This window comes from Zootoca vivipara, chromosome 8 (genome assembly GCF_963506605.1).
Source record: "Zootoca vivipara chromosome 8, rZooViv1.1, whole genome shotgun sequence".
Lineage (NCBI taxonomy): Eukaryota > Metazoa > Chordata > Lepidosauria > Squamata > Lacertidae > Zootoca > Zootoca vivipara.
The window spans coordinates 32,903,835-32,918,604 of record NC_083283.1 but is presented as its reverse complement, the minus strand read 5'-3'; the positions used below and the strand labels follow the sequence as shown (position 1 = coordinate 32,918,604).

The window sequence follows — 14,770 nt, the reverse complement described above, 5'->3', positions numbered from 1 at the left end:
AGTTGCTGCTTAGCATACACACTATGGTTATGGTGGATTAAAACGTGTGTTACATTTTTGTGCCTATGCAGAAATGTATACTTGCATAAAAGTTTATGCAGAAATCCCCTGATTGTACTTTCTTTGTTAAATTACAACATACTTTTTATGAGGTTACAAATCCCTGTGCCTGCAGTTAGACTAAATTATAGCTGGTGGGTATGATAATTTATCCCCCAGCATGGGTTAAACATCATAATTGCAGGCAGATTATATTCAGAGGTGAGAAAATAATTCTGATTGACTGATAAATATGTTGTAGATCAGACAGATAAATGCTAGGCCTAGATATTTAATGGTATTCTTAGTATTCAGTATAAATCCAGTGCTTTACAACTAAGATTAATGGATTAACCTTTAAGAGGAGGCAGTAGATCGTGCTGTTCTCGACCTGCTGTACTGTAAATGCATTTTCCATGCTGAGAGGCTTGCTTTCCCATAGGAAACTGGACTGCTATCCCTGATTTTCTGAAATGATGGCTATGCTTGTTTTCCTGCAATATAAGTGCAGTGTTTGAAAAGTATTGTTGCTTACTTTTAAACCCTTTTTTTAGGGACTCTAATAAAACCCTGAAATTGTGTATGTGCGAAAACTAGTATTTTTCAACTGTCATATGCTTTTAGAAGAAAAGTCACCTTAACTTTTAATTTTTTTTGACCAAAATTCTACAGTATATTTCTTGTGACTTCTTATTGTATATCTTACTAGGGTCATCCTGGATAGCTCCATTGGTTAGAGCGTGATGCTGATAATGCCATGGTTGCAGGTTCAATCCCTATACAGCTGGATATTCCTGCATTGCAGGCAGTTGGACTAGATGTTCCTCGGGATCCCTTCCAGCTCTATGATTCTAGGGTGACCACAAAAAAAGATGATAAAGCAGGATGCAGATTTAGTAATAACAATGTGCAAATGCTAATGTATATGCATATATGCGTGTTTAGAAATGATCGCTGCAATTTCAAATAGAAAATTTATTTACTGTATTTATTTATTTACTGAATTTATATACCGCCCTATACCCGTACTGTATTTGTACTGTATTTGTCTCTTTCCATGTCTGTACAGTTAATCTGCTTCGTCACTTCGTCACTTATAAGTCAGTGCCAGGGGCGTCTTAGCCATAGAGGCTACTGGTGCAAGGCGCCACGGCGGCAAGTTCTGGAGGGCACTGGAGGGTGCCTCCACCATGCCGCGCCACGCACGGAGCCTCCTCAAGCCCCGCTGGCAGTGGGGAAGCCAGCCGCGAGCCTCCTGTCGGCGTGGCAGTCGGGGCTCCCTGGACGGCAGCGCTGCGCAGCCGCTTCTGCCGAGCAGGCAGAGGCAGAGCACAGCTGGCAGCGTCCCCGTCCATCGGGCCGCCCCCTCCGGCTGCCTGTCATGCCTGGCCCTGCCCGGCAGAGCGCAAGTCCGGCATCGCCGTCGTCGGTCCTGCCCACGGCAGGCAAGAAGCAGAAGGCACGCCATGGCGGTGTGGGGGGGGGGGTAGCGAGGTGGGCTGCAGAGGGACCTGAGGAAGAAGTGCTGCCTGCCCACAGTGAAGCGTGGGGGTGGGGGGACGCCTGAGGGATCCCTGCACCATGGCGCCAGATAACCTTAAGACGCCCCTGGTCAGTGCACCTGCTGTCATGTTTTGGGTGGGAGGCAGGGCACTTCGGACTAAATAACCACAGCATTTTAATTCCACGTGAGCTATTAATTGGAAGGGTCAGAACTGTGGTGCAAGAAGTAAAGTTTGTCTTTTTCTTAGTGTGTTCCAGATTTTTGTTTTTTAATCACTTATGCCAAAAGCTTCTATTTGTATTGGAAGGGAAACTCCCGTGGGCTTTCAGCCCAGCTTGAGGCGGGGATTTTTGACAAGATTGTGGTGGAGAACGTGTTATTTCCGTCCACCCGCTGACATCTTGATGCTGCTTAGTGGCTATTTTCATTTTGGAAGAACATACGCATCAGTTGTTCATATGCATCTAATGCCATGGCCATGTCTGCATTGGTCCTTAGAGTTGTTGCATTGTCAATGGATTGTACTAGAGCACAAATTTCCCTGTGTGCTTCCCTAGTGGAATGAAAGCAGTCCAAAAGCCGCAGGCAATGCTGCTTCCAAAATAAAGTGCTTCAGGGAGTAGTGTGTCCAGATCCAAAAGCTGTACATGAAGGGAGGTTGTAATGATGTTATTTGGGGAGAGAGGTGTGACACCCAGGCTAAAGACTTTGGTCATCACTGGCCTAAACCAATCATGCCCACAATATTTTGCATGTGGTGTAAAAACTGGAAACACTGGAAACATGATACACACTGTAATGGATCACAGGATGTCAAGCAGGCTGAGCAATCTCTTGGTGCAGTTTTCCTTTTCGCAGTTTTATAGTTCGCTCAGTGTAACTTTTGCTGTAAAGTTGATTTCTTGTAGGATCAGACTATATATGGGAAAAGGGTACATTCAAAATGCATCCCTGCTCATTCCACCTAGGAGACCTGATTACATGCCTGCCTGTACAAAAATATATTTATACTTTCTCCAAGTAGCTTATTTTTCACTTGCAGTCAATATGCTTTCATTTACCTTATGGAAGAAAGGCAACTTGTAGTCTCTTCTTGATCCTTGGACACTGCACAATGCCATACGTTCACTTGCCATGTGTGAAGAACAAGGCCTCTCTTTAATTTTTCTTGCTTTTGACTGTTTCTCAAAGACAAATTGCAGTGTCTCTGAGGACACTTGTAGACTAGGGCAAAGTAGCCAACACAAACACTACAGTACGTTCTTGTATCTCCACTGAAGCCCTATATTTTGCAGGGGAGTTTCGTTGCTTCATTTCCTTCAGGAGCTAGAAGCCGGGCAGTGAGAGGATGGCAGCTTTTAAAAAGGTTGCCTTTGAATAAATAAGTGCTCGTGCAAGTGGGACCTGGTAATCCATGTAGTGAGTAGTTGGGATTGTTGAGCCCTCCAAGCCTTTTTCAGATAACTAATAGGGGAATGAATGCACAAGAGCATAGGGAAGTGCACATGATATATGATACCTGGGCGTTTCTATGCATCATCAGGAGCCGTACCTATTCAGGTTCCCTGGTTACACAAGAGGTGTCTAGTCATGTAGAATATATTTAGAGCAGGGATCAGCCAGCCACCATGATTCTTCCCCCCCTCACACACATGTATTACATTTATATCATATTAACATAGGAGGCTGCCTTAACTTAAATAAAGCCAAAGGTCCATCTAGCTCAGTACTGTTCACACCGGCAGTGGCTTTCCAAGGTGTCAGTTAGGGGACATTCTCACCTCTACCTGGAGATGCTAGGGTTTGCACCTGGGACTTTATAAATGCAAGGTGGATGCTCTTCCACTGAGCTGCTGTTCTTCCCCATCTTTTCTGCAGAGAAATAAAGGTGGCTTGATTGCCACCTTGCTTATCCCATTTTATTCCCGTAACAGTGTTAACGCAAATTGGTATAGAGTATAGGGATTGGGTCACCCAATGAGTTTAATGGTAGGAATTGGTTTTGTAACCTAAGTGTTGCCAGGTTTCCCAAGTCCTACTCCAGCACTCTAACCCCTCCTCTATACTGGCTGATGCCACACTTGGGGGGCCCTATATTTATTTATTTTTCAACCCAGCAGTCCATGTGGTGCTGGGCAGCTGCCATCTAAATTGCACACAATGCTTCAGAGCAATGCTGTTTTGTGGAGGCATTGTGGAAAATTAAAAGGCAGGCTAGATCCAGCTTGCTGCAACCGTCAAATAAATCCTGGCGAACTTCGCTGATTGACAAGGGAACTCGCCAGAGCACACCTTGCCCCGGGCTGTAAAAAACACCTAGGTCTGTTTGGGTACAACACTATTTGGAAAAATTATCCAGGCAGTGCATCTGATCCAGGAAATGCTACACATTTTCTCTTTTCTACTCCCACATGCACCTCTTTTGACTTTATGCACTTTAAAGAGGACCCCCAGGAGAAATTTCTGTTTAGCTTTTGCACCATGTGTAAGTGGCATTGCTGTTATCAGGCAGAGAAAATACTTTATTGGTCAATAATCCTGTACTCTAGTTGGAGCAAATGTTTGGAAACAAAAATATTTTTAAGGAGAGAGAGAGAAAGAGAGCATGCTCAGACTAATTACTGACTTCCAGTCTACTTATCTGAATGTTATGTAGTCAGGGCGATAGCATTTAACTGAGCATGCAGAATCCTCCAGCATACTGCCTTTATGCTGTGATGTCAATCAGAGACTGGAATGTTTATGCATAGACAATGGAGCCCGGATTTCTTTGCTTACAGATGCTTGAAGGGTATCTTTGTTTCGTTTTTTTAAAAAAAAACCTTCACACTCTCCTGGTGCAATTATCTCCCGAGGAGTGAGATGCATGACACTGTTTATAGGATATGTTGTGAAGTTTCAAGTAATAAGTGGGTGTGAAAAGAAAGGAAAATCCAGCATTTAAAAGATATATGTTTATTCCTGGTGGTCTGTGTCAAATTTCTCCCTAAGGAATTGCATCCCTCCTTTGTGTTTCGAAATGAGTGATGGGACCACCCCCACCCCCCTTTGCCTTCTCTGCTATGCTATGCTTCCATTTAATTAGTTCTGCTGATTTATCCCCTCCTAGTTAATGTTGCATGCCTAAATATGAAGTCTCAGGTGTGGGAGGACTGGTTGTCTGATGAGTTGTGTTCCATTCTCATTAAGGCTGGTGTCACCTCTTTTCCAAGCAGACTTTCCCATGGAGCATGCCTCCTTTCACTTCGTCTGCCTTCAAGCCCTGTCTGTATTTTATATATGGCCAATTAAGTTTCACATAAAGTTAGTATTATCGCAAGTTTCCATCGCTTGGTGGAGCCTCTGCCAATGGAGCAGAGAATGCCGGAGTATAGGTGACTAACCTTTTTAGTCACAAGGCCCATCAATCATTTTCTGTTGTGGGTTTAAGTCTGTCACAGCAAGGAGACCCCTCCTGGGGTTGCATTAGGGCATACAATAGTGGGGCTGCTTGACTGACAGCCATTGAGAAAGGGGTTCTGATAGGCTCAGTGAGCCGAATCTGGAAATGGAGAATTGGGGGCAAACGCTTGCTTAGAGTTGTCGTGCATTATAGATGATGTGCTCAGTCCCACTGCTGATTGATGAGGGACAGGGATATGGGCTTTCATGGTGCTGGGTAAGATCATCTGGACTGTCACTTAATACGAGCTCTCTGTTAAGTTGCAAACAGAAACAGAGCAGCATCAGATAATGTTAGAGATTACGGCCGATAGCCATGTCTTTATCTCTGCTTCAGAAGTGCAGGTGAGTTGGACTAAAACAGGCCTGCTGTTCTGCATGTGCCTTGGGACAGGACCTCTTGAACGGAAAAGAGATGAAAGAAATGTAGTAATGTTTATTGAAGAGAAGAAGGCAAGCCTTTGCTGATTTTCTGAAGAAGACCTGGGCCTTTCCAACCATTAGGGCATGTACTCACCGAAACCCAGTATATAAGGAGAGTGGCTTCTCTCATTCCATGCTCCCAGGAAAGGATATCTGCCATGCTACATGAGAGACATGCTGTTGAACAGGGAATTAAGAGGTTATGGATTTGAACACCACTTTTAGAGGGCTTCTTCTAAGGAGGCTCAAAATGCTTTTTACTGGATCAGTTGTTTGGTTGTAAGTCGTAGAATAATAAATTTGTAGAGTTGGAAGGGACCACGAGCATCATCTAGTCTAACCCAAGTCACTTTGGGTTACCCTGAGCAAGATAAAGTGGAATAATAATAATAATAATAATAATAATAATAATAATAATAATAATAATAATAGAAAATAATGAGCAGTAAAGAAAACAGAAGCATCTCTGGAAGATGGCTGTGAAGCAAACCATAATATACAGCTAGCACTAAATGTTGGAGAGGGAAAACCAAGAGCACTGCAGTTGAAAAATATCAGTACGGTATCATGTTCAAAAAGCAACATCCAGCTATAAGAACAGTTTTCTGTTCTGTCTTATGTATATTTAATCGAATGCAAGCTGAGCTTTAAGCTAGGTTTGTTTGTTTCTCTCTCTCATTTGTTCCTCTCCCTACCCCCCTTTTATCCCCTTTCATTCTCCAGAGCTTGAAAATTAAGGAACAGAAGCATTTGCAGGAGGGTTTAACTGCAGTATTGGACAGATACAATGAATCATTATTGCATTGTATTTATATGGACTGTGCTTGGCACTGAACTGTTAAGGAGCCACTGTACTACTGTCAAATCCCCAAGGTTCAGAGGACGTGTACAGCAGGAGCGGAAAAATATCAGGCCAAACATTATCCTTGTACTCACAGATGACCAAGACGTGGAGCTCGGTAAGTCTGTTAAAATTTACTGCATAATTTAACTCAGTCGTCTTTGGTTGTTTTTTTTTAAAGATCACTTTCTGCTCTGTAAATGATCCTTAACATATTTGCCTTTCCTGAACATTATTATACTTACTTGACAGATTTGTAAATCCTGCTCCAAGGGGGTGGGAATCAATTTTCTCACTGCATTTGATAATTGATTCCCATTTTGTTGAGAGGTACATTGCAGAATCAATATATGTTAATACTCAGCAACCTCTGATTAAATGAAACACTTTCTATTATTGTGTGCAGCAAGTCATGTTTGGAAAAGAAGGAAGCTGCCTGTCAACAGCAGCTAATTTTGCTAATAACGGTCCATTTTCCCATAGCATTTAAGCATTTGAAGTACTGTATCATGGAAGCATGGAGGAGAAGCCACTTAGGAAATTAGACAAGAACTGTTACTGACTTTCTCCAATGAGAACAACCATAGGAAACCAACCCCTGATTCCACCCAAATATGATTATATCAAGTGGCACCTAGTGAATAAACTATATAATGCACAATATCCATGTTGTTGTTGTTGTTTAGTCGTTTAGTCGTGTCCGACTCTTCGTGACCCCATGGACCATAATTTGCCAGGCACTCCTGCCTCCCGCAGTTTAGTCAAACTCATGTTTGTAGCTTCAAGAACACTGTCCAGCCATCTCGTCCTCTGTTGTCCCCTTCTCCTTGTGCCTTCCATCTTTCCCAACATCAGGGTCTTTTCCAGGGAGTCTTCTCTTCTCATGAGGTGGCCAAAATATTGCAGCCTCAGCTTCAGGATTTGTCCTTCCAGAGAGCACTCGGGGCTGATTTCCTTCAGAATGGATAGGTTTGATCTTCTTGCAGTCCATGGGACTCTCAAGAGTCTCCTCCATCACCAAAATTCAAAATCATCGATTCTTCGGCGATCAGCCTTCTTTATGGTCCAGCTCTCACTTCCATACATCACTACTGGGAAAACCATAGCTTTAACTATATGGACCTTTGTTGGCAAGGTGATGTCTCTGCTAGAAGCAGGCGTCTTTTAATTTCATGACTGCTGTCACCATCTGCAGCGATCAAGGAGCCCAGGAAAGTAAACTCTCTCACTGCCTCTATTTCTTCCCCTTCTATTTGCCAGGAGGTTATGGGACCAGTGGCTATGATCTTAGTTTTTTTGGTGTTGAGCTTCAGACCATATTTTGCGCTCTCCTCTTTCACCCTCATTAAAAGGTTCTTTAATTCCTCCTCACTTTCTGACATCAAGGTTGTGTCATCTGCACATCTGAGGTTGTTGATATTTCTTCCGGCAATCTTAATTCCGGCTTGGGATTCATCTAGTCCAGCCTTTCGCATGATTAATTCTGCATATAAGTTAAATAAGCAGGGAGACAATATACAACCTTGTCATACTCCTTTCCCAATTTTGAACCAGTCAGTTGTTCCATGTCCAGTTCTAACTCTAGCTTCTTGTCCCACATAGAGATTTCTCAGGAGACAGATGAGGTGATCAGGCACTCCCCTTTCTTTAAGAACTTGCCATAGTTTGCTGTGGTCGACACAGTCAAAGGCTTTTGCATAGTCAATGAAGCAGAAGTAGACGTTTTTCTGGAACTCTCTAGCTTTCTCCATTCATAGTGTGTATTCAACATTCTGTTACTTTTACACTGCTAATTTCATACAATTTGCGCACATCTTTATAATAAGCTGGACAATGATATTATACAGGCTATTACTGAAGTTGACTTTTTATGCCTATTACGTATCATTGCTGCAACAAAAGATCTTTCAAGAATGCAGTTGCATGCTACTTTATTTCTACAGTATTCTGGAGAATAGGTTGTACTTACGTGGGGCAAACACTCTCAAGGCAATTCTTTTAAAAATGTAGGATAAACACAGACAATTGGGAAACACTGGCCTGCGAGCGCTCCAATTGGAGAACAGCCTTTAACAATGGTGTCATGGATTTTGAAGATGCTCAAACTCAGGATGAAAGGGGGAAACGTGCTAAGAGCAAGGCACATTTGGCAAACCCTCACCTTGATCAACTCCCGCCTGGAAACCTCTGTCCCCACTGTGGAAGGACGTGTGGATCCAGAACTGGCCTCCACAGTCACTTACGGACTCACTGTTAAGACTGTGTTCATGGAAGACAACCTTACCTGGCTACGAGTGATTGCCAAAGAAGAAGAAGTCCTAGGATCAGAGGCACCAGCTTGCGAGGGTGATGGGAGGAGGTTACGGTTCTCATAAAGGATGCAATATTAGCAAGAATTTCCTTGCACCCCAGTAGGTATAGCCCGTGCTGGCATAGGGATGTCTGACTGTCAGAGGTGCCAGCTTGTGAGGGTGATGGAGAGGGTGACATCACACATGGGATGTCTCAATGTCGTGAGGAGCTGGGGGCCACCCTACTCCTACAGTTTCCTCCAAGGGTAGGAAACAAACCACGACATTGACTCAACTTTTAGTTCAAACCAGCAGTCATGGCTTCCCTCTTTGCCAAGCAAACCATGTGTGTTGATTTGCTCACAAAGCTAAGCCAATCCTGATGTTTGTTCTTTTCCAGCTGGGGAAAGGGAGGAGCAAAGAGGGCATGATTGAGAAGAACTGTACGTATTAATAAGCTGCTTGTTCACAGTAAGCCATAGCTTATTTTTAACAAGGGCTTTCCACAATGCGTGAACCAATTCTTTGTATCTTCTGGGAGTCTAAAATCTTACTTGGCAAATTTATAGACGAATGATCCACATGGCTGTATGGCTCTTGAAGGTAATGCCACATGCGTGAACCCACTGCTGGAGTACTAGCTGGGTTTGTTGATATAAGCTATAGCTCCTGATACAGCTCTCTTTTGTTTTTTAGGTTCTTTGCAAGTGATGAATAAAACCAGGAAGATAATGGAAAATGGAGGTGCCACTTTTGTCAATGCGTTTGTAACGACCCCAATGTGCTGCCCATCTCGTTCCTCGATGTTGACGGGAAAATATGTTCACAACCACAATGTTTATACCAACAATGAAAATTGTTCTTCTCCTTCCTGGCAAGCAACGCATGAACCACGTACCTTTGCAGTGTATCTGAACAACACTGGGTATAGGACTGGTAAGATTCCAACACCAACACCCCTTTAAAACCTTTGATTAAAAAATAACCTTGCTTTTTATTGATGTTCTTTAAAATGCCATCAGGGTTATTGTTGGAAGGCATGTGTGTGTCACAGCAACCCTGCTGAAACAAGAGCTGGGTCTTTTTGCTGCCTAAATGGGAAACCAGAGAGAACCTATGCATAGCATTTTGAGCTAAAATAATAGAATCATAGAATTGCAGAGTCACAGGGGACTCTGATGCGGGAGACTCTCCGCCACTTTCCAAGTAGTCCGTTTCATGGTCAAACAGTTCTTACCGCCAGAAAGTTATTCCTGATGTTAAATCGGAATCTTCTTTCTTGTAACTTGAATCCATTGGTTCAGGTCCTACCCTTGAGAGCAGGAGAAAGCAAGCTTGCTCCATCTTGCATGCGACAGCCCTTTCAATATATGAAGATGGCAGTGTTTGAGAGAGACCTAAACCAGGGATGTGGAACATATGGCTCTTCACATGTTGTTGAACTACACCTCCCATCTCCTTGACTATTGGCCATGCTGACTGTGGATTATGGGAGTTGAAGTCCAACTAAATCTAGAGGGCCACAGGTTCCTCATCCCTGCTATCAGCCTGTCATGGTAGGTAGATAAAAGTTTGTGTTCAGAAGCAGGTTACCTCTGAGGACTGCTGCGTTTATGGATTGCTGGAAGCTTTTAAAAGCAAATGGCTGGTCACTGTTGGAAATGAACTACTAGTCTATATTAACCTTTTGGTCAGATCTTTTAAGGTACCTCTTATGTTCTTAAGGCAGTAACAAACAACAGTGGAAAGACGTGAAGAGGTCAGGCAGAACAGATTTCTTTGGATGGCAGTGTCTGATTCCCTTTCTGAAATTATCTTGTTTAAGTCTCAACCACACTGTAACTACCTTATGTGTTTTTTATCATGACCAAAATAACTTGAAAGTTTAAGAAGTGTTCTCCTGTACGTACTGACTTTGTCAGTGGAATTTCTGTGAATTGTTGAGCCGGGGGTGGGGATGAAGCTGTCCACACTCCCCCCCTCCTCCTCCTCCTCCTCTTCTTCTTCTTCTTCTTCTTCCTGCAACAAGGAGTTTAATACTTTTCCAATGCAGATCTGCATGGAGCCTTTTTTGTTTTATAACTTCACTTTGTACTGGAGATCTGTTTCATGCATTATGCTGCCTACATGGCTGTCGCTGAGGGGGGAAATACCATACAGATGCCTTCTATGTGGGAAGCCCTTTGCAAATTGGCTCCAATGTGGCTCAAGCCAATTGTAAACACATTAGCAAAAGTCTTATTTTGGCTGAAAGACATTTTGCTTGTATGAGTTAAACTGGCCTGAGTGTTATGGGATCTTCAAATGATGTCCTGTGTGGAAAAACACTTATTAATATAGCAGATTGTTGCCATTATAAAACAAACATACTACATATTAATATAGCAGATTGTTCCCATTGTAACATATGAAGCAGACCAACTTATGCAGGGAACTATTTACTAGAACACTATTAGATTATAGATTGGTTTTGTCCTCACTGCCATAACTTTTTTTGAGAAAATATTTGTATACTTAAAAGCACAGGTGGTGGAGCTGTGGCTTCCAAATAGTGTTGGACCACTTTATTTGTTATTTCATTATTAAGCTGTTCTACATTTTTTTGAAAAAGTCACAGAGCTGTTTACATAAAGAGCAATGCTATTAAAATCTCAGGAACTAGGTTATCAGCTCCAAACAGAAGTGACATAATACAGCTTATCTGCTGTCCAATAGATTAGAGGTCTCAAGGGACTGTGTAAAACAACATCAAAGGCTCATAACTGGCAAAACTGCATGCTCCATGCATCCTCCACACAGAGTACTATTACAGTAATCAAGATGTAAGATTACTAGGGCATAGAACACTGTAGTAGGGCTATCTTGGTCCAGGAATGGCCATAGCTTACCAGAAAGTTGTAGCTGGACATAGGTGTTCCTATCAGCCCCAGCCAGCACAGCCAATGGCACTGCCAGCATGTGGAGGGCAGCCATTGGCTACCTCTCAACCAGGCATACAACTGTATATACACAGATGATCATGGATAATTGCTTTTACTTAACTGAAACCCTAAAATAGCTTGTATTGAACAAAGCTGCAGTAGTCTACTGAAGCATCATATACAGTAGTACTTAAAAGAGTTCAAAATGCTTAGCAAACCTTATGTTGTTACACAACTGTGTAAGTTGCAGGTGGGCAACTGAGATAGAGTGACTTGCCTACTGAATTCATGGCAGCTACTGAATTCATGGCAGAAGTGAGATTCAAACCAGAGACTTGTAGCTTAGTCTCTTAGCCGATATTCTGTGAACGCCAACTCCTCTCCACTGCCCAGGCCTCCTGCATATCTTCCTCTATGGTGCTCTTTCCGTCCCAACTTACATTATTCAACTTAACATACACTCAACAGCTTCATTCAGTTGCTATGCTATATAAACTCCACTTGGCATAAATAGCCTCTCAAGTAGTGAATGCCTCTTCCTTGAAGGACGTTGGCGTTTGTTCTGTTCTGTTGGTATGCTCTGTTTTCTCCGTTACCTGGTTGCGGGAATCACAAGAGGGGAGAGCACTGCTGTGAATGTAAGAAGAACCCAGCTGGATCAGGCCAATGGCTCACCTACTCCAGCATCCTGTTCTCCCGGTGGCCAACCAGATCCTGTGGGAAACCCACAAGCAGGACCCCAAGGGCATGTTTGGATCCAGAGCCCTTTGTGTTCTTTGGTTTTACGTCAAGAACTCCATTGAAATTAGTTGGGCAATCCCTGGGGAGAGGAATCCCCCTGCGTCACGCCCCCACAAATAGCTGGAGCAAGCCAAACTTGGGGAGTGTTTTGGGCATGGAGTGGCTTCTACAAGTCACTTTAAAAAAAGAAACACACGAGCACTTGTTTCAAAGGAGTATGCCTGTGATTGAAGCAATTATGAGAACTGCAAGCCAGTGTTTAGGAGTGTTGCAATTAAAGGGTCCCCTGGGGAATCAGACACATTATCACAGGCGGCTTCTGTGTGCAGACGCTGGAATGACATTGGAAAGTCAGCTTTCGTTTGAAACATACTACATGGAAAAGCAACCACGGCCCATTAGCGGCTAAAACAAACCAAAAAAGGTCTAAAAACTTTAGGATTGTAGCCAACTAAGTTCCACTCAGAATAGACCCTGCCTCCACCTACTTCAAGATACACACATTGCCCAAACTTGCAGTTCAGTCTTTCAGCATTGGTGCCGGGACAGTGTCGTCCACCGCACAGCATGACATCAGGCTAGCTTGGGGGGCACAGTGTAGGCTGGACGGCACACAGCTCTATCCTCAAACACGTCACCACCAGTTATCACCACTCGGCCCCTGTCACCTGATGTACCTTCCTAACGATAGGGACAGCCCGGCTAAACATAGGATATTACTGAGCTATGCCATTTTATTTTCTGCTTTCCTTTGAGACTTCTCAATCAGCTGCTTAGGAAAACAAGTTTAAGGAAGCACAGTGTAATTCTTCCTTGACCAATTCCTCATTTGTCACCAAATGCTTCTTAATTGTCTGGGTATCAAGTATAATAATTGTTCACCTTGCGAAGGATTGCTGTTTACACAAGCTCAATTAGGCATAGTCAAAGAGAGTGCCATTATTCTGAGCTGGCAAAGTATGTTACATGTGCTTAAACAATGGCACTGTGTCCTGGGAACAGTTAGCAAAACTGCCAGTATTGCAGATAAAATCTGTCTCATTAAAATGCAAAAATCTACATTTATCTTTGCTATTATCCCTGTGGGCACCATTAGATACAATAATGAAAAGATGTTCCCTGAAATGGTATTACTTTTTAATGAGACATTTTATTCACTCAGCTGTACTTCGTATTTTATTAATTATACAAACAGAAATGGCTTCCTAATTCTCATTGCTTCTGTTTCTAAATATGTATGTTGCCTGTGGCTATCATGAATAGATTTCAGACATGAGCAAGGAAAAAAGCTTCACAGTTGCAACCGGTTGGAGCATGCAGATAGGGTTTTGTTTGTTTCAATGAGCCAAGTGTAAAAGAAGAAGAAAACAACAGAGAATGCTACAAATGTGGAAAATTTCAAAGCCCAATGCAGGATGCTGGATAGGCCTATTGCTCACAAGGCACTTGTACAGTGTCCTGCGCATTATTACCTGTTTTTAAGGTGTCTAGTGGGAAAATGACTTTCTTTTTCATTTAAGTGAAAGGGTGGCTGTCTTTACACCATCATTGATTTGGTATACAGCATTTATTTATGAAAATATATACAGATCACCTTCTTATGGATGGATCAGTTCCACACTGCCCCAACCTGGCTGCCACTTTCTCCCACTCCAGCCATGTTTCAATATGTGGCACCAATGCCTGTGCTGGGAGGGCGGCTGCATGGCCTCCACAGTGCTGGCCACTCTTGCAGTATAGTAGGAATAAGGGATTCTTACTGGACTGGATATGATGAGACTAAAGAAAGAAATCAAAGTGGTTTGTGCAGTACAAAAGGGCCAGAGAAATAATCGGGAATTTAAAGAACAAAGGTGTTTTGTCCTGACAATTAAGTACTTGGCATTTTGTTTTAGTTCAAAAAATTATTTTTATTGGTAACCCCATCACATCATGATGATGATTTTGTTTTGATGCTAGGGTCAGTTTTTCTCCACTCGTCTTGACAAGAAGTCCTGATTTCAGTCGACAACAAATCCAGCCTCTTCCTGAAGGGAGCATGTATTACTTATTTTTGTCCCATCAGGGCAGTGAACGCGGTCCACTCCTTTATCTTCAGCTTTAAGGGAGATTTTTGTAGGGATGGAGGAGACGACCATCAATGGCTGCTAGCCATGAAGGCTATGCACTATTTCCACAGTTGGAGACAGCCATGCTTCTGATGGAAACCATGGGAAGGGTGAATACTCTTGTGTTCATGTTCGGCTCACTGTTTTCCCACAGGCATCTGGCTGGCCACTGTGAGAACAGGATGCTGGACTAGATGGGCCATTGGCCTGATCTAGCAGCCTCTTCTTATGATCTTATAGCTTTGAACCTGGATTTCCCCAGGCTAATCTGGTATGTGCTATTTGGAAGGAGAATGCCCCCATGTTTGCTTAGCTCTGGAATAATATGGTTCATTGAATTAACACCAGATTAATGGCAGCTTGAAAAGACGAGGTGGTTTTATTTCATTCCCCTCCATATGGTAATTAAAGCTACAGCCACTTAGGTAAATCAGGAAGTGGGTGAAATCTGAGAATCACTG

At 42.9% G+C, this 14,770-nt stretch overlaps 1 protein-coding gene across 7 annotated transcripts in view; it reads left to right on the top strand.

Moving 5' to 3' along the window:
* The window catches only part of SULF1 (sulfatase 1), a 139,626-nt gene that overhangs the window by 80,105 nt on the left and 44,751 nt on the right, over nt 1-14,770 (top strand). For all 7 annotated transcript variants that reach the window (XM_060277759.1, XM_060277756.1, XM_060277757.1 and 4 more), the window contains 2 exons: nt 6,131-6,366; nt 9,236-9,475. In XM_060277759.1, the coding sequence (XP_060133742.1) occupies nt 6,195-6,366; nt 9,236-9,475 (412 nt within the window). In that variant the 5' untranslated portion in view covers nt 6,131-6,194. The remainder of the gene's footprint in view (nt 1-6,130; nt 6,367-9,235; nt 9,476-14,770) is intronic.